This window comes from Enoplosus armatus, chromosome 14, assembly GCF_043641665.1.
Source record: "Enoplosus armatus isolate fEnoArm2 chromosome 14, fEnoArm2.hap1, whole genome shotgun sequence".
In the NCBI taxonomy this organism is placed as follows: Eukaryota; Metazoa; Chordata; class Actinopteri; order Centrarchiformes; family Enoplosidae; genus Enoplosus; species Enoplosus armatus.
The window spans coordinates 8,472,090-8,499,262 of record NC_092193.1 but is presented as its reverse complement, the minus strand read 5'-3'; the positions used below and the strand labels follow the sequence as shown (position 1 = coordinate 8,499,262).

General features: G+C 38.3%; 1 protein-coding gene across 2 annotated transcripts; it reads left to right on the top strand.

The window, feature by feature from the left end:
* Positions 1–3,220: 3,220 nt before the first annotated feature.
* atp6v1h (ATPase H+ transporting V1 subunit H) lies at positions 3,221–26,300 on the top strand. 2 transcript variants are annotated; one of them, XM_070918891.1, is made up of 14 exons: positions 3,221–3,268; positions 4,031–4,176; positions 5,096–5,195; positions 5,904–5,993; positions 7,121–7,234; positions 8,487–8,591; positions 9,714–9,773; positions 10,757–10,854; positions 12,157–12,349; positions 15,639–15,817; positions 16,194–16,319; positions 19,316–19,417; positions 20,337–20,450; positions 25,898–26,300. In XM_070918891.1, exons 2-14 carry the CDS (start codon positions 4,073–4,075, stop codon positions 25,965–25,967), a joined length of 1,455 nt encoding a protein of 484 aa, XP_070774992.1. In that variant the 5' UTR covers positions 3,221–3,268; positions 4,031–4,072; the 3' UTR covers positions 25,968–26,300. The 2 variants fall into 2 exon arrangements, with proteins under 2 accessions (XP_070774992.1, XP_070774993.1); XM_070918892.1 differs by having other exon boundaries at positions 3,232–3,268; positions 4,061–4,176.
* Positions 26,301–27,173: the final 873 nt, after the last annotated feature.

The window sequence follows — 27,173 nt, the reverse complement described above, 5'->3', positions numbered from 1 at the left end:
ACCACCGTTACTGTTATTAATCACACCTGTGCTTTTTCCGCTATGACAAGTCAAAATGTCTGTCTGAATGTGAAGTCTTAATATTAACTTCCATATGTGTGTGTTTTCTCCAGTTAAAGGGGAACTCATCAACTAAACTCAAAGTCTGTTTACAGGTCTTGGGGTATACAACTGCATATGTGAAAGAAAGTTGTATAAAGTCTTTTGTGGGTAATGTAGGTACTCTTTTATCATGCGTCGCTGTCTTTTCATCCAGTCACAATTGTGTACCATATACTTTTATTTCTATTAAGTTGTTAAACAAGCTCCAGTTCTGCTCTCTGACACCTGGCCAAGCAACACATTTGTGTAATGTATATGTTAATGACCTGAACTGACTCCTCTGTCCTCCCACTCAGTTCTGGGAGCAGCTCCTGTGTCCTCATGGCTCTTTTACAATCCCTTCCCCTCTCTAAATAGTAACATAGTTCCCCTTACTACAGTAAATCTTTATTTATCCGTTTACTAAGTATGATTCTGCTGCCAAACCCCCAGCAAAATCACATTTTCAGACTATTTTTAGAAACGACTGAATGTATTCACAACTCCCTGACTTAGTTGTCTCTCATTAAATATTGCATTGGGGTGTTCATACTGGCTCTCATGTATTTTGACTGGCTGTGTGACTGGCTTCGCTACTTTATTTATGTTTCTAATGACTGGCATCACACTATTTCAAGACACACCATCTTCTTTTAATCTCCTTAGGCCTCGTTCAGACAGGAAATACTTCCCTAAATAGAGGTTTGGCAAGAAGCAGAAATTACGCTCAGACAACAGCAATCTAGTTACAACAACAACAAACGACAGTGTGAAGGATGTTTCATCTACTGCAGGCGATTAATAATATGAAACAAATATCATTTGAGACATGTGAGGAGATATATTTCTTCTCTGAACCTCAACGACTTGTGTTATATCGTTATTTGTGGCTGTTTATTAGTGCAACAACAATCAAGCAACACACTAATTGCAGTGCTGTGATTAAAAAAGTTTCTGAAATATGTACTCAGAGCAGAATAATGTAAACCGTTATGTACAGTTGTAGTTTTACTTGACTGGTTGGTGACTTTTGACTGTATTTTCTCCATGAAAATTAGCCAATAATAGTCTAATCAGTGGTTAAGTATGATGATGAAGTTTGATAATGAGGCAATTTTCAAAATTAATAGTGCTTATTGTAAAATAAAAACTATACGCATACCTCAAGGCACACCATCTCCTGTTCCTCTTGGACCGCGTCATTGTAGTTCACTGGGTATCCCACACCATGCCGGCAGGCCCGGGCCAGTCCACGTATCCACTGCCACATCAGGGCCCTGGTCCGTCTGATCCCCCTCAGAGCAGACGTGGGCCTGATCTCCCACTGCCTCACCACTCTAGCACATGGCATGCTCCGTCCATGAGGCCTCACTCGCCACGTGAGGCTCGAGTCTCTTTGAGATCATGAGAAGTCCACACTCCTTGCTCCTTTCCTCTATGTTTTCCCGGCGTCTCTTCTGAAGCACATTGTGACAGAGAGAAAAAAGCATCAGTGACCCTGACGAAGAGAAGAGTGTTTACAAAGGAGAGGGCAGAAGGGGATTAGGACAATGTTCCCACTGGATGCAATCCTGATTCCTCTGTGCTTTACTGCGTCTCACCAGCTTAGGCCAGATTAAGCCAGGAGGTCTTACTGTCTGAGCGAGATGGACGGAGAGGAAGACTGGTGACAGACGTGGATTCATTTGTGATTGTATATGCTCCTTGATGAATTCCCATGTAATACAATGGATTAAAACACATTAGTAAATGGACTTTGCAGAGGAAACATATGGCCACAATGTACATCGAGCACCATTTATATAGATATACACTCTAAAGGCAACTGTGGTGCCAGTCTGTTTTACTGAGGAGCCTTTAACACACTGTATTTGGTCATGTCGCTCACTACAGACTCACAAGGCTAAACACTGATCAAAGCTCTTCAGTGTGAGCAATCAACTGACTTCAGCTCTCTGTCAACCTCACAAAGCCACAAAGTTAAAGTAAACCGTCAACCGATGACACAGCTGATTGTAATTGATTGGCCAGAGTCACACGTGGTGATGGGCTAGAAAATATGAACTTTGTTTTGATTTTTGGAGCTATTGATTTTTGGAGCTATTTGCAGTCCGGTCTGTGCACAGAAAGTCCCCTTTGGTTGTATCAATTTCATATTTCACTGCAGCAGCATTCACTTTCTTCCTATTTGGGTTCGTGGGCAAAGCTTGTAAATCATTAAAAAGACAAAAGGGAGTAGAGTTTCTGAACCATTCACACAGACAGATTTAGAACGTCCACATGATAATTTAACCTAAAACGCTAATAACAGTTTTTTTAAGTCACTGACTCGTGGTTCTAGAAATTGAAGGAACATATTGATGTAAAAGTAGCTCCTAATTACAATCAAATAGTATGTAGTTTCTACATAGACATTAACTACAGCCACACACAATGGCAGTTAGATACAATAGTATCTTGCACCTATTATTAATTTATTTAAACTATTAATCTCTCATGTTTTCATCTTATCATTTCAGTGGGGGGGGTTTTGTTTCTATGTTAAAAGTGCAACATAAATAAAGTGTAACACTACTCAGTGGTACCTGGATGATGTTATAGCCTTTATTGTCCTGCAGGAATCAATTGAATTTTTAAACCTAGGAAATTAAACTGAATTGGCTTAGTGGCCTCAAAGACAACATTGTATTTACACCATGCTTACATATATTGCTTCATGTTGGAAAGAAAATAAGGAATAACACAAGATTCCTAAATTTAATTATATTCCTTATATAAGTTATACTTTCTTTTACTGTATATTGGTATCCTTTAACACAAATTGACCATAATGTTTCTACCATTTTCATGAAAAAGCTCATGCAGTACATCCCTCTTACAGGTGACATGTACTCAAACTACTTTAAGATTTATATTTGTATGCTACTTTTTCATAGAAATGTAACCCTGTTTTCTTGGTTGGTAGAGTTCTCCAGTTCCTCTGGCCTGTGGATAATAAACGTTTTTCTTAGAATAAACGTCCATCGCTGTTCAGTTAGAACTTATTTCTACTCTTAAAAGAAAAGACTTATCCGTCTTGTCTTAACTTCTGCTGGAGTCAGACTGAGGCTCATGTGACCGACTGTCACATGATAGAGCGTGACGCCGTGTTGTAGTCTATCAGCTGTTTGCACAGGACAGTAACTGGGTGAGTAATTTAACCGAGTTTTCATCATCAGATAGATTAAAATTTCCGGATTGTATGATTTGTCTAATGCTGTGATTCTAAATGTTATCACCTGTGTAGCTGTTGTCATTTTGACACTTTGACAGAACGGGTGCGAAGCTGTGTTAGCACTGCTAGCTTAACGTGAGGTTAGCATCTTCATCTTATTTTGCTAGTTGTTGCTCGCTAACGATGGACGTGTAACGTTATAAGATGACAATTTCAAATGTATTGTATTATGTATTGTACAGCCTTAATACGGTTTAATGTAATGGGCTTTGTATTGCGTTGCTGTAGCTGTATCGGTTTCGGAAAGACTCATCATGTCATGTCGTGACATTGAGTTAAGCTAGTTCTCTAGTATGACCTGCTGCTAGCGGTTTGCTAGCTTGCCAACTAACATTAACGTCAAAATTAAACTTATAGGATGAAATGTCAGGTTGATATTTCTGCCACACATCGAAATATTTATGGTATTAATGGTACATCAGCTTATAAATGGGTATATATGCTAGCTAATAGCTTTCTTCTTGGTAACAGGTCTGTAACAGCTAGCTTAACCAACCTAGCTTAATTAACTGTTATGTCTTTAATTGATGCATCAGGCGTTATATTGTTGGCTATAATTGGGTAACGTGCACAATGTGCAGCTCGTAGGTAACACACAGAACCAGGCCTAAACCTGTAACATTGCCTCTGATGTTGAGTCACTGTGCTGATGTTAATTCTGGTGTTTCCATCCAGGTGGTGTTGGATTTTTACACTGTTGTATAGATATATTACAGGATGGATATCCGCGGGGCTGTGGACGCTGCAGTCCCCACCAACATCATTGCTGCTAAGGCAGCTGAGGTGCGGGCCAATCTGGTCAACTGGCAGTCCTACCTGCAGTAAGTACACATTACAACAGTACATCATGTATATACACTCACTGGACACTTTATTAGGTACACCTGTACAATCTAATGCAATTCAACAGCTTCGTCATGAATTCTACTTTTACGAAGCTTATACATTTTCTTTTTATGATTCATTTGCTTAGTTTTTGTTGACACTGTCAGAAAGGTGATAATTCTACTTCATTATCATTATTATTAGTATTATTATTATTGTTATTATTATTGAGTGGTTGTTTCTAATATTTTGTCCACCACATTTACATATATTCCCTACTGCTTCAGGAAGTGTACTTCGAATGATGATGAAATACTCTATCAGCTGCATATTAAGCTCTCATTACATCTATCTTTCTGAATACATCAGTGTAATAATTGACTGCAGTGTGCCAATCTAAAAGCAGATCTGCTCTAGTTCCTGTGTTGTGATTCACTGTCTTGAGTGATACTTCCTCTTTGAGCCTGTATGATTTAATACAGCAGATCTGACTTATGAGTCACATTATCATTCCTAAAAATCATCTAAAGGCTTGATTCCTTGTTTCAATAAATATGCATATACTATAAGCATGTTTTCACTATAACTGCCTTCCTCCATGTACCATCCATGGTGTGTTTTGCCTTAACTAGAACATGTGGTATTTCCAGGTTAATTGCCATTATGCTTTTCCAATTAGAAGCAGCATGGTAGTGACAAGGCAAGGCCCAATGTTGTATGTCTTGTTCTAATGGTAAAGGAAATGTTTTGAATGCCTCATGATTCAATAGAAACCATCACTCTTTATTAGCCAAGCAACTGTTGGCCTTGCTGTTGGTCACAGTCAAAAATGTACACAATGAATTGCTTCAGTGCACACATATTGTTGTAGCATTATGCTAAAATACGTCAATGTCTTGATTAATTCTCTTGTAGGAGTCAGATGATCTCAGCAGAGGACTGTGAATTCATTAAGAAATTTGAGGTGGCCAACTCTGAAGAGAAACAGGTCATTCTGACCAATGAAGGACATCAGGTATCGAGTACTTTACGTCATGTGTTAATTATTGTGTGTTCAGCTAATGTAAGTTTTCCTTTGGATTTTTTCACAGTTGTTTTCAACTTAAGTTCACGACCCTCCAAACTAAGCAGACAGATAGCCGGTTGCATGAAGACGTCCCAGTACACTTCAGATAAACAATGGCATTTCAGCAAAAAACACAGGCATCTTTCTTCATTGGCTTCTTTCAGACTCTCAGACTTGGTGCCTATATGTACAAATGCATATGCTAAGGGGAATACATAGGATTGTGCTAATGTACAATTTATCTGGTAAGCACTGAGACAGGAGAAAATGTGTTGCTCTCCTGTTAACTTTCCAGTTGTACAATTCAAAAGGCTTTTAACACACTTAAAACACTTTAAACTGGACTCATGATTAATATTTCATTTTCTACCTGTACCCAGTACTAACATGCCCACCCTAAAGCAGCCATTGTTCTGTTGTAGTGCTAATGTTGGTCTGAAAGCACCCTTATGCTGTAACAACACTAGTCAGTGTGAAATGTATTCCCCTCACTTCAGACACACCATCTTGCATGCTGCTGACCTGAGTTCATCTCTGCACACTGCACGTTTTTAGAGGTGTCAGGCAGAATAAAAGCACAGGCATTTTGTTCAATTTGTCAGTGGCTACATGGGTGCTGTGTCTGAGTTTGTATGTATCTATTTTGTTTTTGCTCAGTGCGCGAAGACCTTTCTGAACCTGATGGCCCACATCTCCAAGGAGCAGACAGTCCAGTACATCCTGACTCTGATTGATGACACTCTGCAGGTACATAGACAGACACCCACTGACTGTGGACAAATAGGACATGCATGTTCATATATATAGACACATTTTGAGAAGACAGCAGGACCATGGTCAGAAACCATGAAATCTCTCAGGATCATTTTATACCCACCAAGCAGTAGTTTCAGTGTGCAAGTCTTTGACAAGGTCATGATTTTAAATAGGAAATAGGACATAATTGAATATTGAAAAAAGCAGGACATTCAACTTTATAAATATATAGTGGATAAGTAAGAATCAAAAGTAGTGGATTTGCAGACCTCACAGAAATGTTGATTTTCCAACTAAATAGAGCCCAGAATGTATTCTCTTTTAGTTAATTTGTGCCAAAAATGAATAAATAAGTAAATAAATCAAATTAATACACCTAGTGCTTTTCTTTAATCAATTATGAATGCACTGACAAGCACAAAAAATCAGTAGGCTAAATTCATGTGGCTGAAACAAATATTAAACCATTTATAGTAGTTACAGTTTTAAAAAATGCTGAATATACAGTTAAAACTAAAGTAATCTGTTATCCAGAGTTGGGCTTTCCTTCTTCTAACACATATGATATTTTTATGACTACAGTGTTAGTTTTACTTTAACTGTTTAACGTGTGACGGTTACTCTGCATCAGTATAACATTTTTCAGTCGGAAGCTCCCTCCACCTTTGAGAAGGTGACATTTATTTGGAAGAAACTACACCTAATTCATACTTGAGGCGTTAGTTCAATGCCCGAGGTGTGAAGCATTTTCCAGCAATAAAAACCTGAAATATCGAGGTAACAGAGAGTAGACAGGCACTAATGGCCACACTTTCAGACTGCTTTGTCAGACTGAGACTGCTAAAGCCAGGAGATGACTTATTGAGTGTTTGCACCTTTAATGATGAAGACATCAGACTTATTCAACACTGTTTTTACATCATGATTCATTCGAGAATCACTTCCATGTTATCATCAGACATTTTTTTTCTTCAAGTTCAAAATGTAAATTTGTTGCTTGTAAAGGCGGATTTTGTTCCATGCAGTCAACCAGTTACTCCAGCTGTTCAGCAAATAAGTCTGAATCCAGGTTTACAATCCAAGAGCTCATCTAATATCTTAATTCAACTGTTACTCAGGAGAACCATCAGCGTGTGAACATCTTCTTTGACTACGCCAAAAAGACAAAGAACACTGCCTGGTCCTACTTCCTGCCAATGCTGAACCGTCAGGACCTTTTTACTGTCCACATGGTGAGTTAATAGATGTTGTGTTTTTCAGAGGATGAGCAAATGCAAGACACATCAAGCTGTCCCTGTAACATTAGACTAATAGGTGCATGTCAAACATAGTGCAATGCCACAACCCAGGCAACCATGTACTATTGATACAAGTTATTGACTATCATGAGGAACACTGGCAGTCTGTAGATTAAACATACTGTATGTGCACAGAAGGCAGCGAACTGGTGAGGAAATAACTCTCGTTCATGCTTAAAACCTTAATACAACAGTGTAGTATTATTAGTAGCTGACATGAGCGTAATCTTACTTTCACAGATAAGATGGTGTACTCTATTACATTTTTCATGGATGTGACCCTGCTTCTAATCATAGCAGGGCATCAATAATTCCTCACAAAGTGACCTTCCCCTTTTCCCGCAAAAACAGCCAATTAATGTAATGATTTCTCGCAACCACCCTTTTCAAATAAACCATGACGCCCCAGCGACAAACTATACTATGATAGGGCACCCGCTGCTTAATTAAAAATACCAACCAGAGGGCATCCAGCAGGTGGGCATACTGTGACCCCAAGTCTGTGACACAGCACTTTAAATCAGTCCTACTGTCATGCTGACTCTTGATTTTGAATTAGAGCCACAATATTTCTACACGTCCTCTTCTGGCTAGGAGGAAATTGGAGAGCAGAATCTGTTCCCGTCTCATCACAGAGCGCAGGAGGCACTTTACAAGCCAAAATTGTTCATGAGGTCGTTGAGTAGGCATAGCGCATCACTTTTGAACTTAAATGGGGTTATAGATCATGTTTTGTGTTAAGTTGTTGGGGGTTTCAAGACGAGATATTTTAAATTGAAGAACTTGTTATCTCTGTGTGATAACAAGTCTTCACCCTTTATTCTCTTTTCTTTATTTCTCCCTCTCCCTGGAATCTAAACTAAAGATGCTGTAATGCATCATAGAAGACCCGATCATACAGCCAGTGCTACAAATTGGAAAAAGTTGTAGTTTTTTCAGGTCCTCCTTACCTTGGTAATCCTCATAAAACAAAGCGGGATATATTGCGATATTGTTGCTCAAATTATACATTTATTGTATCTATATTTAACACATTTCACATAAAAAGGGTAGAATTTTCAAAGAAAGTCTACTTGATTGCCATTCCTGTCCCTATAGTAATAAGTCATCTTTAAATGCAGTTTATTATTGCCTCGCTGTAAATGCACAACAATATGAATTAAAATGTCGTCCTTCCTTTTATTAGGCGGCAAGGATCATCGCTAAGCTGGCTGCGTGGGGCCGTGATCTGATGGAGGGAAGTGATCTGAACTACTACTTCAACTGGATCAAAAGTCAACTCAGTTCACAGGTATGTAAAACTGAATTCTGTTGCTGAAATGTCTTGTGATATTTAAAAGTCTGTCTATCTAAATATCTTGATTACAGAGTTGTTTCATTGTTTTGCTTTTAAGATTAAAAAAAACGTTGTTAACTGCATGTGAAACAGAGACATCAATGTTGCCATGTGACCTGTTAATTATTTTGTTTATTTTTTTTTTTACTACAGAATAAATTGTACATTCTGTTTTATGTGAGTAACAACAGACTACTACGATACAGTGCAGTTAGTAGTAGTCGTATAAGGTGAGGGGAAACATGTTGATGAAAGGTGATGGAGATCAATCAAGAAGTCTGGAGTTTATGCTCATTTGAAATAAAACAGCACAATAAATAAACTTATACTTTTATAAGTATATACTTGGCAGCATGAATGTGCTGAAATTTTGTGTCTGTGTATGAACAGTATACTTTATATTTGTTTCTTCTCTTAAGTGTATCATGTCATGGGTTATTCACTTCTTTGATATTGGGATATCAGCCTTATTATTTGCTTCTTCTTTCCCATATGGAGTATAATTTGTTTATTTACCGAAACAGCCAAAGTAATTTCTACTTTCTATCTCTATTCATTTTCCTTGAATTAAATTCTATTGTTTGGGCTGACGTTGAAAACCTTGTCTGAATGAATGTATTTATTCATATTGAGTTTGAGCAGGCACGTCGGGCCTTGAGATGGTCTGATGCAAGCTGCACTGTAGGTGCTGGCTTTGCCTTGGCAGATGTATGCACTGAAGAGTGGGCTGATAAAACAGCTGAATATTGATTCCCAGTTTCTTTTGTGCTTCTGCGTTGCACACCAGTATTTCTAAAATATCCGGAGGTGTTCTTGAATGCAGGTGTAGACAGCTCTTTCAAAACAGTTTTAAACAGTCTGTTCTTTGCAAAATATGTTCTTGAACTATAACTGCTTCCTGAAGTTGCATTTGATATTAATTTCTCTCCTCAACAGCCGATCAACGAATCACTGAGCGTCCACTGTCACTGAATTGTGTTCAAGCTCACAGCACATACTGTGTAGTCCTGTAAATTAGCTCAAAGCGATGGATTGTGAATACTTGTGCACCTGTTTCTTTTGTTTATCTCTCATTAGAACCTACATGGTACAGGTCCAGAAACAGGCTCAGGAGCAGGAACTATTTCCCCCAGTGAAGTGAGTATGAGTGAAGTGCATCTTCGGTCACCCTGGCGCTTCCAAATAAAAAAAAAAAAAGGCAGGGTTTGTGCAAGCTGGCATCTGTCAGCTGTCACTGGACTTTCATGTCTTTTCTTTCCCCTCTTTATCTCTCCCATCCCTGTTCTTGCACTCCAGTTTTTCATTAATAATTGCAGATTGTTGGAGACCTGAGTCTGTTAGAGCAAGTTTAGAGGAACAGCATGGGGTTTGCTGCCACTGGTTGGTTTTAACTGTACAAGTGGAAATTGCATGCAGTAAGCCACTTCTCCTTAATCTTGAAAGTGCATGACAAATGCAGCTTTTCCTGTACAATTATGATAACAAATGAAAATTGGAATAGCATTTGCACAGCAGCAGCTGCATCCTACCATTTTATACCCTATACTTTATCAAGCATAGCGTGATCATTCTGAGAAGTGTGCTCAGAATTCTATTGACACAAGCGCTATCTAATAACTGAACATCATCTTTTCCTCTGCATTTTCAACCAGGTAACCTCCACCTCCTCCACTCTTCTGTCGTCACTGCTGCCTGTTCTTTTTGCTGAACTTCTTTGCTTTTCTTCTCTATTATTTAACAGATTAATGTGATCTATTTTCTCCTCTCAGCTTCCTCCACTCTAATCTCAATTTACTATTTACTATTATTCTGCTCAGGTGTGATGGAACATTTTTCCCTGCTATTGTTCTGTATTGTACTAGTGGGTCTGTGATCTAGCATGTGTTGATAATATCGTATAATGCTATAGACTGCATGTGCAATGCCTCAGGTTTGATCGGTGACGGTAATGCAAGTTTGGGACTGGCCTTCTTCCATGTGCTCTATCTGCTTGTCAACTACGCCATGTTTCAGATCTGCACTAATTGTACTTGACCTTCTAACACTTTGTTTGTTTTCCTGATTACACAGCTAAGGCTCACGCTTCTGTTTGAGTAAATGTTTGCCTCTGTCCTTTGCAGAGCTCTCAGTACGTCCAGTGTGTGGCTGGGTGCCTTCAGCTGATGCTGCGGGTCAATGAGTATAGGTTTGCCTGGGTGGAGGCCGATGGAGTCAACTGGTGAGTAATGACTCTTTATAAACTGTTTTTTCACAGTCTAGAAAAAAATGATTACTTTCCATGTTCTGGAAAAATTCTGTAACTGGGCAATCAAACATGTAAACTGTGTGAACAGGCCGATGATTCAACATGATAAAATTATTTTTGATTAATCAGATTTGTCATGGTTTATAATATCCTTGTTATGGCTCTGGTCTAAAGAAAAATGTTATGGTACTTTATTTATGGTAGATTATGAGATAAATGTCAGCGTGATAATTATATTGCATATATGCAAGGCTGCAGTATCTAACCAGTTTGTCACCAAGTGCACAAGTCCGTCCTCATTTTTATATTGAGTAAAGACTTTTCAATGTAACAATGGTCCAAATGTCTCCAGGTGGGCTCAAACCGGGGACGTTGAAGTTCATGGTCTGCAACTTGGTTTATAGACAGCTGTCACATTAGAATGAAGTACACAAAAGTACAGCAATGAGTAAAAACAATAATAAATACAAAAAGGTGCTTAGGTTAATGCCAACAGCAGTTTTGTCATCATGAATCGTCACCAAAACCACCTTGAGAGACCAGCCAGAAGAAGCCAGAAACTAGAGGACCAACCTGTCGGATCCATAGCTAGTAACAGGCCAAATTACATTTTCTTTAAAAAGCCAATTACGGATCAGTCACAGTAAGATGACCTGAGCAAAATGGACCTAAAAAAGGGTGGTGCTCATGATCCAAAAAATACCCTCGTTGTGAAGTATATGTACAACTATTTTGCTTTGTAATTTAGAATCTGAGATGTTAATTGACAGGTTCATACCATATACTCATGACATGGACATATTGCCTACTGCAGCCACGTTTCTAAAGGGAGTAAACCAACTGAGTGAAGGCTCAATATTCCTGTGGCTGTGTGTTTGTGGTACAAATTCTTAATGATCCGCTCTTTCACTTCCCATACGTTTTTCTTAATAAAGGATTGTACAACTAACCTTACTGCTTCATTTGGATCAGATAATTATCGCACATCTATGAGCTCCACATCTCTGCACTTACCAGCTATTTCTGCAAATGTACGACCCGCTGTCGAGCTGTAGTCATTAGTATTTTGAGAAACTCTTCCATTATCTAAAGACTGATTTTATTCTTAACTATCACCATAGATAATGGATAAGCAGCATGTAGGCACACAGCTGTGAAAGCTACTCTATGTGTAAACAGGTACCAGATATAGATGTGGCTCCTTTTCCCAGCACTTTGCGTTGTTTTCTCCATTTTAGTTTTTATTTATTTATATAATATTTTTTTCTGTTTAAGCATCACAGCAGTGCTGAGCAACAAGTGTGGCTTCCAGCTCCAGTACCAGATGATCTTCTGTGTTTGGCTCCTGGCCTTCAGTCCTCAGCTCTGCGAGCAGTTGAGACGCTACAATGTAGTGCCAGCGCTGTCCGACATCCTCCAGGAGTCTGTCAAGGAGAAGGTCACTCGAATCATTCTGGCTGCCTTCAGGGTATGTGGAAAATTTCTCACTCATTCTGTGTGCCTCTAAAATGACACTTTTCTCTGAAAATCTTTTTACCACACTGGCTGAATTGCTGCCTCATATACTAGTCGTTTATTTTAAACAGTGGTTCCCTGCTGCGGCACCCTGGGGTGCCTTATGGACAGGCCAAGGAGGCCGCAGGATTTATTTCCTTTTTTATTTTTTACTCTACATTTGTTCTAACTTTTCACCCCATAGAGAACGAGGTAACATTTACGTTAGCTAAGTTTTATATTGCGTTTTCCAAAGAATGAAATAGATGAAATAAGTAATAAACGCCAATGAAATCAGCATATTAACCCTGTTAAATATACGGTCAGCTAAGATGACGGTAACACAACACACTTTCCAGTAAATGAAGGGTTGCCATTGTTTGTTTAAGTTTGGAAACCACTGGTCTTATTATTCTTTGTTTTTGGCAAAACCTGGCATTATCAAATATCTTTAAAATCGCTTGCAAAAGTTTGCAAGTCAGACCTTCTGATATGTAACAGTCTGTGTGCATTTTTCAAACTCTAGCACAGCACTTTGCTCTTGTTGTGATGTATACAGTTTAATTGAATGTGAATGTTCAAACTGAAATGATAAAAGATACATAAATATGATTTATGATTATGCTGTCCTTTCAGCTCGCTGCTGTAATTGCTCAAAACGTCTCTTGAATATTTGATTTAGTCCTAAGAGCTGTGCTCTGGACTTGTTCTGTTGTTTTGTGTTTATGCCAGGTAATGAATTCCCCATACTATGACCTGACAAAATTAAATTAATAGCAGAGGCCCCATTTATCATACCATGCTGTGATGCTTTTTTACTAGAGGAACTGAGTGTGTTTTTCAGGGCACCAACACAGGTCTGAAACATCTGGAAAATACATTGAAATTCAGTATGATAACTTCCAGGTCTTCAGAGGGCTGATTATTGTGTTTGTAAGAGTATAGAAATTGTTTTAGTCCCAAATGATTACACATTTTATGCAGATGAACACTCCTCTGATACTGATATTTTTTGTTAACAGTAATAATCCTCTCCTATAATAACACTGTGCATTCGTCTAGACGACAGCCTGCAGCTCCTGGCCACCTGCAGCACATCATATTGAATACCAAACAAAATATTCATGTCGAGTTGACGAATTAGGGCCTTGAAGAAATATGGATTTTTAAATGAAAAGCTTCAGTGATATTCTGGCTTTGTCCAACCTGGCAACACCAGACGGCCTCAGCGACCTTTCTCCTAGCACAATGGTGTGGTAAATGGCATTGATTACATGATTGAAACATGAGCTCATACACCAGTGGAGGACAGTTGGCTGATTTTCAAACCCAAATTTAAGGAAGGTTCTTAAGGTTGCTTGTACTTCTCTGTCAGACAGTTTCCATCAGTATCTCACTGTCATTGTAACCCCAGTAAATAGGCTTCTGTGTTCCTGATGGACTTCCTTTCTCGTGTCTTCTGTTCACTGAAAGAAATTAGTTTGAGACCAAATTTTAGAGACTATATTCTGCCATGTCATGTTTGCCTCAATGGAGACTGCATGTGTTCCTGCTTTGAATTTACCCCATAAGCTCATTCATCACACCTCTCATGCCAGCAGAGCTGTCACATCAAGCGTTTGTGAATTCACCCATAAAAGAAACGGACTCTGTTTTTAATTGGTCAGAGTAGCTTGTTGTTCAGTTATATCGCAACTAATTAAAAGCAAGGGTGGGCAGTGAAGGGAGACCCTGAAACGTCTTGACGCTGAGTGGGTGTTCCCCAGAGTCGTTCAACTTACATTACAGTGAGTGTGTTTGACGTGAAGAGAGCTGCGAAAACATTCCTCACCAGTAAATAGAGAATTGTTTTGTTGAGACCTAATGGTTTCTATAGTGTGCCATGGAGATTTTTGGAAGTTGGGATTATCACAATGTAATGTAACAGGAATTCTCTTTTTACAAAATCCTTTTACAAACATTGTTCCACAATGTGCTACATGTTGCTATTTTGCTATTTTCCCAAATGTCCTAATTATGCAAATGATTCTGCTCACCATTTGGGACTAGCAATGTGATTTAAATTATCCGGACCATCTGGAAGTCCTTGAACACATCCTCAAAGGCAGTACTGCTGTGTTTGTGATGTGTTCGCCCTAACCTATCTCTGGTGGTACTAAAAGTGGTTTCTTTTTTTCTTTTTCTTTTTTAACATATTCAATTAGGAAACATGAAATTTCCTTTAGCCATATGCCTTCAAAGGCAGACAGGCTCTAAACATTTGCTCTGCCTTGGCCTATTTGCTCGCTGTTGTGCTCAGTTCGCAGGTTATTGCTAGAAAACTGTAGCTGTAGCTTTGCCCTCAATGGTAGCTTAAAGGGTCCTACTGCTGAAGCCACTTTTCTTTTGTGTCACTCCAAAATGTCGCCACCAGAATATTTTCTCTACTATAGGAGAGACATCCAAGATGGTTTCCGGAAGTTCTTGCTACAGAAGTAGCTTTTACAACACTTGAACACTGTGTTCTTGTTGCAGGACAGCTTTCATCCTCTTCACATTCATTTAAGAAGTGTATTTTGAAATGCATCTTGGAAGAAATTCACAAAAGCCTCTATCACAGTATATTCCATTTTATATCACGATAAATAACTTTTTGGAAAATCAATTGAGAAACTATTTTGGATATCCCCATTCCATATCATTATGTCTAATGTTATTATATCTAATGGTAGCTTGCTGCCATTGAATAAAAATGAAAGATATAAATCCAGCTATTTACGATTGAACGTGTCCTCACTGCTTTACATTTCCAACAGATTACTGTGCTCTCTAAAAACTCTTTCCCTCCTCATTTCTTGCTACACAACACTGTTAGCAAACCACATTTGGTGCCAATGGTGTCACTTATTGTTACCATGGAAACATGGCTCTTAGTTTTGAGTTAGCCTGGTTGGCTATCTTTTTAGGCTTAAAACAAGTAAACTGTCTAACTTGCATTAGACTAATATAAAAGCAAAATTAAGACTTGCCTAACACCATGAACCAGTCTAAATATCTTCATTATTGAACTTTAGGCCTGCTACTTACAAGTATCTTCATTATCAATCATCTGTTGAGTGTTTTATTATATTAAATGAGTAATGAATTATTCATTTAGTTTATACAATGTCAGAAAATAGTAATCACAATTTCACATCTCACTGCTTAACCTAATTGCTCACGTATGAGTGAAGTAATTGATATAATTAAAAAGCTGTTCCTCACTCTGTTGTTCTCTGTGGCAGAATCTTCTGGAGAAGTCCGCAGAGAGGGAGACTCGACAGGAGTACGCTTTGGCCATGATTCAGTGCAAGGTGCTGAAGCAACTCGAGAACCTGGAGCAGCAGAAATACGACGATGAGGACATCACCGAGGACATTAAGTTCCTTCTGGAGAGGCTGGGAGAGAGCGTGCAAGATCTAAGGTACCCAGTGGACTCCATTTCATGAATAACATGAGGAAACCCATAGTTTACCAAACCATTCATTTTTAGTCATAAGTAGTCCCGCTGCAGAGAGCAGATTGTGAAAAAGAAATGCTTGGAACAAATATTTAAAAGAATTATGGATATTTTAGTGTTGTACATGAATCTGATGTATCCTTATGAAGCTATTTTCTAAATACATATTTGTTCATTTTGACTGCTGCATTGATTACATGTCAAATCCCTCCTCTACACAACAGATGGGTTGAAAGAAAGTAGCTTTCATTTGGCGAAGGGACAAATAACTGAAGATCGTTGGACTGTCCTTTTTACTCTTTGGAAAGTTTTAATGTTCCATGTATTTTTTTATCAACAGCTCATTTGATGAGTACAGCTCTGAACTCAAGTCCGGCCGCCTGGAATGGAGTCCTGTGCACAAGTCTGAGAAGTTCTGGCGTGAGAACGCAGTTCGCCTAAATGAGAAGAACTATGAGCTCCTCAAGTAAGATGAAGCATGTTTTTTCTTACCTTGACATTAAGTAACAGCTGAAGAGCTGTGCTGTTGAATGGGCACAAACTATTCTTTACCATTGACTAAGATATTACAACTAGAGGTAGATTTTAAATGACGTATACTTCTACTGAATTTGAATGTGAAAATCGGAATTAACAGATGCGATTTGATTCAGAAAGGTTTAATTTAATGTGATGTTTTCTCTTTATGATGCTCTAAACTACTTGATGCTTTCAAGGGTTTATACAGCTTCAAGTGATTATATCAATTTAAAACTGCTTTTGAATTAGTTAATACTGAATGGCTCTAGAAATGGAAATGTCTGTACTTTGTGATTAGTGCTAATTAGCAATTGTTAGCATGCTAACACACTAAATTAAGATGATGAACATGGTAGATATTATACCTGCAAAACATAAGCATGTTAGCATTTTCATTGTGGGCATGTTAGCAAGCTGACATTAGCATTTAGCTCAAAGCACTGCTGTGCCTAAATATAGTCTCACAGAGCTCCTAGCATGGCTGTAGCCCATATGAAAATGAGGCTTTGAAAGATTTTATACTTTTTCCCAAATATATAATATTTATACAATATTGATGATTGACAGTATTTTTAATTAATTGAAACTGAAACCAAATGTTGAAAAATTGAATTTTAAAGTAACAAATTCAGATTCCTTCATAAATTTTAAATTTAACTGGTTACATATATATAGATATATATATGCTTAACAAATTTATTACACCACCTGTCATAAAAACGAGAAAACACAAATATTTTAGAAATCTGTCAAAAACTTGTTTCAAACTAAAAATTGTATTGTTATTTATTAGGCAAATAACAAACTTATATTGACCAAAAATCTTTTGTATGACCTCCTTTGGCCCTGATAACAGCTTGCATTCTTGCTGGCATTGTTTTTATGTACTTTTCGACAGTCTCTTTTGTTATTGAGTTCCAAATAGTTTCTAGCTGTTCCCAGAGACTTGCTTTGGATGAAACTTTTGTGTGATCTATTTTTGAATTCAATAAATCCCAGATCTGTTCAGTAGGATTCAAGTCTGGACTTTGACTTGGCCAGTCCATCAGTTCCAGTACTCCAGATTCCTTTTTCTTGGTCAAGTAGTCTCTGCACAGCTTTGCAGCATGCATGGGGTCATTGTCTTGGTATATGAACCCACGACCAATCAGGTTCAATCCAGAAGGGATTCCATGATGCACCAAGATGTTGTGGTAGACCTTCTTGTTCATGATACCGTCGTTTTTAACTAATTTGCCCATGCCGTGTCCACAAATGGAACCCCATACCATAATGGAATCTCCACCGTGTTTCACTGTAGGTGTAATGCATCTAGCATCAAAACGTTCTCCAGCTTTTCTGCGGACATAAACACGACGATGCTGACCGAAGAGTTCAAACTTGGACTCGTCCGTCCAGAGTACCTTCTTCCAGTCATCTACAGTCCAGTGTTTGTGCTCCTGGCAAATTTTAGGCGTTTTTGGATGTTTGCAGGCCTCAATAATGGCTTCTTAGCGGCTATTCTTCCCTTTAAGCCTTGTTCCTTCAGTCGTCTGCTTATGGTCATTCTGGAGACTTTCTCAGATTCTGATCTAGAAGCAGTAATCTCTGCCTGAAGATCAGCAGTGGTCTTCCTTCTGTCTCTAGTACTTAAAATCTTGAGGTGCCTGACATCTGCTTCAGTTAGCTTTCGTTTTCGGCCTCTTCCTTGACGCATTTTGTAAGTACCAGTCTCTGCAATCGAGTCCAAGGCATACTTGGACTTGGACACACTGTGAGAACACTTTATGTCTTGCCCCATTTGTCTCAAAGACCATCCAGCATCATGAAGTGCTTTAATTCGGACTCTTTCTTTCCCAGTGAGTTCCCTACGCTTCACCATTTTGAACAGGAGTGAGGAATTTCAAACTGAATTCACGTTTTTATACCCAAATTTGAGCCAGCACACTGGAATTCTCTGAGAAGTCACAAATTAATCAAGAATAACATACAACCACTAAAACAAATTTTTCTGTTCAGGAATGCAAGTAAATAACTGTAATTTGGCATCTCAATCAAAAAATAATAATGTGCTTTACTATTCTTTTTCTGCTTAGTAAATTTGAAAATTCATGGATAACAACAATAATTATATTTTAGCATTAAAGATATCATTTTGATTAAAGAGCTTGCACATACTGGTGCATTAACCATTACAGAAACATAAAAAAATATTTTGGTAATGAGCAATACTGTTAATTTAGGGCAGCGGTGGCAAACACCTTACACTGGGTGGTGTCTAATAAATTTGTTAAGCACTGTATATAACACAGATCTGTTGTAACACCTATCTCAGGTCGTACTTTTAACAGCTGCTGAAAAGACACACAGTCGCCAACATCTTCTTTGATGATTGCACAGCTTCTTAACATTGTTTTTCGTTGTTCATTGTGTGTGTGTCCAATCTAAGGACTCCGATCACAAGAGATAAAACATCAATTTGTGTTCTTTGTTATTCCAGTCACACACACTGTTGGGCCTATTGACATTCAGTAAAAATCCTGATCTACCCATCTCATTGTCTCATCACTGTCCTCTCTCTGTAATCAGCTCAGGCATCATCTCGGCTTAAATTGCCCTCGTTTTTTATTCGCCCCTTCCCCGACTCTCAAACACGCTTTGTCTCACTTTGAACCCTGAGGTGTCACTTCTTCAGAGGATGCCCTATATCTCACGTCCTTGGATTTAGATTTTAGAGTTTGGGTTTTACCTCAGTTTTAACATTAACCAAGGCTTTCAGAGAGATCATTGCATTTCTACAGCCAAGATAATCTCAGCTAATCTATTTATTTCAAGAAGCTCTCTCAGAAAAGTCTTTGCCTAGAAGCATCTGAGGAATATGTGATTTTCAGTGTGAATAGGGTGTGATTGAATCTGACCCTCTCCAATTGGATGCCTCAACTTTTGTCTTCCTTTCTTCAATAGGATCCTAACAAGGCTGTTGGAGGTGTCTGATGATCCTCAAGTCATAGCCGTGGCAGCTCATGACGTTGGAGAGTATGTGCGACATTACCCACGTGGCAAACGGTAAGGCATTTCTCTGTGAAAACCAATTCATAACAAGGCTTAAAGCCTCTACTTGTAGAAATTCAAGCTTTTGGTTGATTGTGGTGGTATCAAGAGACATTACGATAGAGAGAAATGCACGCTGCTACCACAAAAACCTACTTCCACTCACAGATCTAAGAACACTTTATGTCCTCAGAAGCAGAAAGAGGACATACTGTCTTCCAAAACCTTAGGCCATAAATTCCGATTGATAGCTTTGATAAAACTGAAGTGTGTTTCTTCTGAGGTCAAAAAAACACTGTCCTTTAGATGAATGTGCTGAAAGCAACGCAGGCGTCACCAAAGTTCATCAGGATTGGGTCATTTTTCAATGGTCAAATCACAATTTAACACATAGTGGCTATAAGATTGTATTTGTGGTTGCCCCTACATTGTCGACACCTGCTTGTTCAAATTAGTTAAAATGGTGGTTAACAAAAGGGGAAAAAAGTTTGCAGCACACCATACCTCAGTTCTGGATGTACTTACAAATAAATTAATGTTGGCAGTTTTACAAGTACTGGACGGGTGAGCAACACCTTTTGCATGTGCTTCAACAAGTTCTCTCCTCCTGAGCATTTTGGTTGGACTTTCATCATCCCAAGGGTTGATATGTAACAGTACCAGAGTTCCTGTACTTTCACCTACTTTTCTTTTCTCTGGTCACACCATTCACTCTATTACCACATGCATTATACAGCTCTGCTTCCCTTTTTCAAAGCATTATATCCTTGTACAAGGCCAGTGACCCTTCATAAAATACATAGAAAATTTCAGTCAGGCTGGATTCGATTACCTGGTGCCGGACCGCTGAATGACATAAAACATGAAAATAGTACCTGTTTACTGTGTGGAAAAAGGCTGTTTCCCATTATTCCTTTTATTCCTCCAATTTCAGGGTGATTGAGCAGCTGGGTGGAAAACAGCTGGTGATGAATCACATGCACCACGAGGACCAGCTCGTTCGTTACAACGCCCTGTTAGCTGTGCAGAAGCTCATGGTCCACAACTGGTATGAACTAATTTCTAGCTTCATTGATTTTATGCATTCAGTTTGAACCACTCATCATGCAGATGTTGTCTTGAGGAAAACTTGCCCTAAAAGTTTTAGTTGAACTGTGATTTCTGACATTAAGTAAAAAAAACCTTACATTTGCATACAAATGATTTAAGGCCCTGCAATAAAGCTAACAGGAGACTCACAGGCATGTCAGTCAGACTCTGTACATACACACCTACACAGTCATATAAAAGGTCTATTTAAACAAAATAAGTGAAATCACCTGTGTGGGTGGACCATGGCAAGGCCTTTAAAGACGATCTGAGATACATCAATATTTCAGTGACACCCAACAGGTCACAACTTAGCTACCAGCTCCCTGTTTTGACAGTGTGTTATATGTTATTCATGGAGAATACAAAGAGAAAGATATAGAAGGCAGACATTCGTCTTGTTATTGATGACTCGGCTATGACTAAAGATTTTTTGTTCTGTGAGGATTTAGATGTTTGCCATTGTGTTCTTCTCACATCAAGGCAGAGTAGGCTGTCAGTTTTGATTTGATGCTGTTAATCAGTTTTTTGCTGGTTCGTCTTTATGGTTGTTTAGTGTGTGCAGAGCTTCTTCATTGTGGCTGCAGTTTAAAGATGGCCCTTTTAAAGATGACTAGGTTGATGCTCAGTGAGAGCTGTTTGACATTTTGGGAAATACAGTTAGATGAGAACATGGATACCGTTTTCATATGTGTACGTTAAACATGAAGCTGCAGCCGGTTAGCCAGTTAGTATTTCTCAAATGTAAAATCAGAACAGTACATATCTTGTACATATCACATATACACATATCACAATTCTTTAATAACAAAATTTAAGGGACCCTAATCCAAAATCCTTGTTAATCTTATTTGTTTCTGTAAAAAAGCATATATATATCAGCTGATATGTTGTTCAATATCAGATTTTTTTGAACTCTCAAATATCTATCCGTATCTATTCAAACCTCTCACCAGCACCATTACAAACTCTATATGTTTTATTTTACTGAGGCACCGGTCCGTACCTCAGCTTTAATGTTAAGGCACCACTCCTCAGATTTTCTCTGGGTCGAAACACTCAACTCGGCCATCATCTTTGTGTGTGTTTTCTGTCTACTGGAAACACTAAAAATCAACAAGCAACAAGTGAAAATGTGTTTGTTTTGCTGCCACTATCTAAAGCACACTCGGCTCCCTGAGCAACTGTGGATGGAGGTATTGTGTTTAATATCATATTGTAGTGCTGTTTTCCCATCTAAGTGACCATAATGTTCCGTGTAAAGTGTATGTTCACTGAAGTGTGGCCAGAAGTTTATTTGTTCATTGTAGCACAAAAGGTTTTCAGTCTGGTTTCAGTAACTGACAAGAAAAACAAGCAGATTGTCATTATCAGACCTACAATAGAAAGCAAGATGCGCTTTCCACACGTCAACTTGAATACTGTAACTTTCAATGCAAGATAGATTTTCTAAATTTCTAAATTACATTTTACAGGCAGAGAAATCAGATAACCGTTGCAGAAGGAGAGGGGGGCAGATGCAGGGTTAATTACATTATTTGGAAGTTTTGAGAAGCTAGCTTGAAGCTAAGAGAGTTAGATACCTGTTTTATCAAATATATATACAGTATTTGGCCGTATGTTGAATCCCAGAAACTGGATCTCATGTTGTCGTTTTATTTTCTGTGATGAAATGAAATAGATGGAAGAAAGATGAAGTACTAAAATTATATACACAGGCAAGATAAGAAAAACTGAGCGCTGCATAAAAATATTTTACTGCAAAAACGCAAAAACAGGAATTACACTAGCAAATGAGTTATACATGGAGTTGAAAAAGATGCAAAGACAAAGTTAATTTGATTTGATAAGGAAATAGAAATTTAATCACTCGCAGCTTGTTTTTTTTGTATTTAGCTACATGAAAACGTGTAATTTTAAAAACCCGGCACACAAATCACATCTGAAGACATTCATCTGTTGTATTGTCATTAATTTTCACTGTGCTGACGTAGCACTACAATGATTGATTTGTTTTTGTGTTGAAATAATATAATGAATGAGAAAGAGACAATGATGGCAATACATGAGCTTTGTTGTCTGTCAGTTTTCTCTCTTATGTGCCGGCCGCTTCCTCACTAGTTTATTTATTTCAACAGGATCTATAATGTGAGGAGGCTTTACGTCTCAAGGTTGTTCTGTCACATTGGATTATTTGTGCTGCCTACACTCATTTTTTTTTTGAAAAGGTGAGGTCTCATTTCACCCACAAATTGAAGATATTCTCAAAGCGGTTCACCACACCCACTGTCGCCTTGAGTCGGTTGCCTTGTCATTGTTACCATGAGAAGATCCTCTCGTCTCTACTTACTGAAGGTCCCTGCTGTCATGACAACAGCAGAGATGAATGTGGGAACGGAGAAACTTCTGTTATTTATCCTCGTGGCCTTTCGTCTGCTTTGAAAATTCGTTTTCTTTAATAGGTTTCCTGAGCTTGAATACTGTGTTGTGAAAGAATGAAATCTTTGCCGCTCAGCTTTCTGTTTAAACCCATCAGCTATTGACAGTCACGGCTCTTTCTACAGAAGTCTATAATTGACATTTCATGATATATTATTAGCATTAGATATATAATTTGCTTTTCATACACTAGTTGGCTGTTAGACCCACAAAAACACCCAAATGTCTGTTCAAAATCACTTTGTGCTCCTTTTTGAAAAGCCAGAGGGAGGGAGTGAGAAAATTGACCTTGGTGAGAATTTAAAGGGACCAAGTGCTCTTAAATTCATATTCCACTCTAGGGCTGAATCGAAATATTATTGAAATCGCAATATGGCCAAGAGCAATATCCAGATCGCAGGAGCTGCAGTTTTTTGACAACAGTAAAATGTGTCACAACATACCATTTTATAAATGAAGCATTGTGGTGCTGCAGAGATGCCCTGGCCTACAAATCATATTCTTCAGACGTAAGGGAACTTTGTTTGGTACAGACCCCAGCTAAAATCACGCTGTCATCATTCTTTTTTTTCAGTGAAAATGAAATGCAAAAATTACCATGACTCATATTGCAACATCTGTCAAAATAATCACAATATTCCTCTCTCCAGTACTCCTTTTGTGGAAACAGTTATCTGGAAAATAAACATTATCAACACATCAACATTACGTTCTATTCAGGGACAGTCTTTATTTTTATATTATAGTGGATACAGCCTAGTTACTTGAAATCCCAAACTTTGCATATTAATATCTTGCTTTGTTTAACCTCCAGGACTCATTTGGCTGTGTAGGTATTAATTCATACAGCAGCTGCAGATGCGAACATCAGAAAGCACTCGGCTGCAGAACATTGACTTCATCATAGTCATAACTCCATTATTAAGACCCTGGCAGTATTCTGAATCAACATATAGCAGTTATTTGCAGATCAGCTCAAGGTTATCACCGACCACTTCAGGGAAATGGAGAGACTTTTCAAGTTGATTGTTTTTTCCTCTTCAAAGCTGAAATTCTCCATGTGGTTGATCTAAACAACCTGTTGTGTTTGATAGATCTGAATTGATCTAGAGCAGGTGTGAGGAGTCATGTTCCTTGGAGAGTCTGCAGGTTTTGTTTCGTTTTTAATCAACTGCTCTAGTTGTTGAAATCCCCAGGTGTAGATACAGACTTTTGGCCCTCGAAACACTGCATACCTGCTTGATTTGTTAGGAAAATGCTTTGGTATAGTAATAGTTGGGGTCAGTAGTCAACAATGAGATTAAACATTTGTAGTGCAGGCGTGGAGGCTTTGACCGGAGATGAGCAATGTTTGGTATTTTAAGAGGGAGAAACCTGTGACAAATATGGAAACAAATTATGTTTATCAGCAGTCACTAGTCTGAGTTTTAGTTTTCGAAGCTGGTGTGCGGGACTTTTACAGATAAATGAACGTCCATTACATTCAGACGAGTTCACACAATGCTGATTAACCCTATCACCGCCAGGTAAATCTCTCTGTACTGTATGTATAAATCTGATGTCCGTGGCCACTTTCCCGTGCTGGTGCATTTATTTGCCAGCCTTTTCCATTTTTAGGATTGTGAGAGCCATTTGATATTTGTGGTAACAGTAAGGTGAATGTCATGATATCAAATCTGAAAATGTTACTGCCAAGAAGAAACCTGAAGGAGAAGTGTGACCTTTCAAAATAATGGCATTTTATTTCAACACTTAGACTCACATCATGTCTGGGTCAGAATAACTGGGGGAAGCTCATTCTGAAAACGAGTTAAAACTCCCACTTACTCTGAAATTAGAGGAAATTGAAGGTCCTAATTCCACCCCAATAATCAACTGGATGGGAGTTTAAATACATTCATTAAAGGAATAGTTCAACTTTTTTGGAAATACGCTTATCCAATTTTTTGTTGAGAGTTAGATGAGAAAATTGATACCACTCTCATGTTTGTAAAGTAAATGCGAAGCTACTGCCAGCAGCTGTTTAGCTTAGCTTAGCATAAAGACTGGAAACGGGAAAACAGCTAGCCAGCTCGGTTGGCAAATCAGTCATTCGTTTAATCTGTATAACAACTGCAAAGTCTTGTCGACACCGTGAGGTTGCCAGGAGATTACTGCTCCTGGCCAAAAAATAGTCTGACACAGAGCTAAAACAATTTGTCAATAATAGGTCAACTGGCAGAAAATAAATCAATGACTATTTTGATTACCAATGAATCACTTTGGCATTTTTTCACAGATTTCTTCTCAAAAATAACTGAAGTCATTTGTCACTCGCTGGTCCCAGCTTCTCAAATGAGCGGATTTGCTGCTTTTCATTGTAATACATCATTGTCTGAATATCTTACGGTTTGGGGCTTTCTAACAAAACTAGCAATTTGAAGATGTCATTTAGGGATTGGGTAAAATTGTGATATACATGACAAAATATTATTGACCTATTGATTACTTAACAATGTAATCTTCAGATAAATCAATAATGAAAACAATCCTTAGTTGCAGCCGTAGTCTCAAACAGAAAAAACACATCTTTTTTTTTTTCTTTTTTTTTTACACTTCAGCTTTTGTGCGGATTAAACAAACAAGATATAACATGTTCATTAATGAGCTTTAGAGGAGCTGGTAAGCGGATTTTGTTACTGTTAAACAGAGCTAGGCTAGCTGTTTCCCCCTGCTTCCAGTCTTTATGCTAAGCTAAGCAGCTGCATGGCTGCAGCTTCATATTTACCGTACAGACATGAAAGTGGTATTGACCTTCTCAGCTAACTCTCATCAAGAAAGCATTAGTATTTCCCAAAATGTCAAACTATTCCTTTAAAGGGTATTAAAGGCATATTAAAGGCCATGAGTTGTATGTGAATTCAAATGCATCTAATTTGGCATTAAGTGGGTTTGTGTCGAGGTGTAATTTGTTGTTTTCTTTTACAGGGAGTACCTGGGAAGACAACTCCAGTCTACTGATCAGCAGCAAGCTCCAGCCGTGGCAGCTCGAAGCTGAACTGCTCCTGTGCATGCGTGTTTGTGTATTACTGTGTGGATGAGTGTGTACCGTATGTACGTTGGTCTTTGCCATTTTAATTATCATCTGTTCATTTTGTGTAATGACTTGAAAATCGAACGGCGTAGTTTCCTCATTCCACCTGTGAATCCTAAATGATCCTCGATGTTCCTTGATTTGACTGTCGTGCTTCGTGTTGTGCCCTCTCAGCAAAGTGATGTGTGGTGATTGAAGTCGCACTTTATGTCTGTGATAATGTACAAAACTACAAGTTATTTAAGTCTTACCTGTAAAACATTGTATGTATTCCAATAAAGATGCTTATCTATGGTGCTCCTGTGTGTTGTCTGCATTTCCTGTCCAGGATTTAGCTGTTATTGGGGTTACAGCTGCTGAATAACAACAAGATTTACTGAGATTAACTTGATTAGGTTATTGAGTTTTCTTATCAGACCATATTCAGTGGACAGCAGAACATGTCATTCTTTCTTTCCAAGTGTTTTTGTTGTCATGTTTACTCTCATCAGCCTTCAGGCTCGAGTTGAACGTGCCTGTAGTAGGGAGTCAAAAATAGCTTGTGAAATGATTTCAGCGCTCTGTTGCCAGGTGAAATGTAGAGGTAATGCAACGGGGGTTTTTTTCTCCTTTTTATGACTTGCAATTTTTTATTTTGAAATATAACATCAGGGCACTCCGGTAGCTAACCTTTAGTCCTTACCGCAGCGGCCCGGGTTCAATTCCTGCATGTCGTTCTCTCTCTCCCGCCTTTCCTGTCTCTCTTCAGCTGTCACTATCTAATAAAGGCAAAAATGCCTGAAAGAAATGATTAAAAAAAATAAATAAATAAAACATCAGTACTGTAAATCATAAAAAAAAAAAGATAACAGCCTGTTTCCAAACAAAACATTCCCAGTTACTCCTACAACTCCTACGTGGAAATCAGTGTGCCGCCACCTCATCCTCTCCCTTTCGCAATTACAAAAGAAATACACACTAGGTGGTTAAAATATGTAACTTAAATTATGTTTATTATTAAAGTCATAGTTAAAGGTGGTATTGTACTGCACTACATTATATTGAGAGGTATTTCTAATGTTTCGTCCTCCCTGTTTACATACATGAGGGGTCAGAATATTAGAACCACCTCTGAATATAATGCAGTCCACTACAGCACCATCACTAATTATCATCTCAATGCTAAAATAT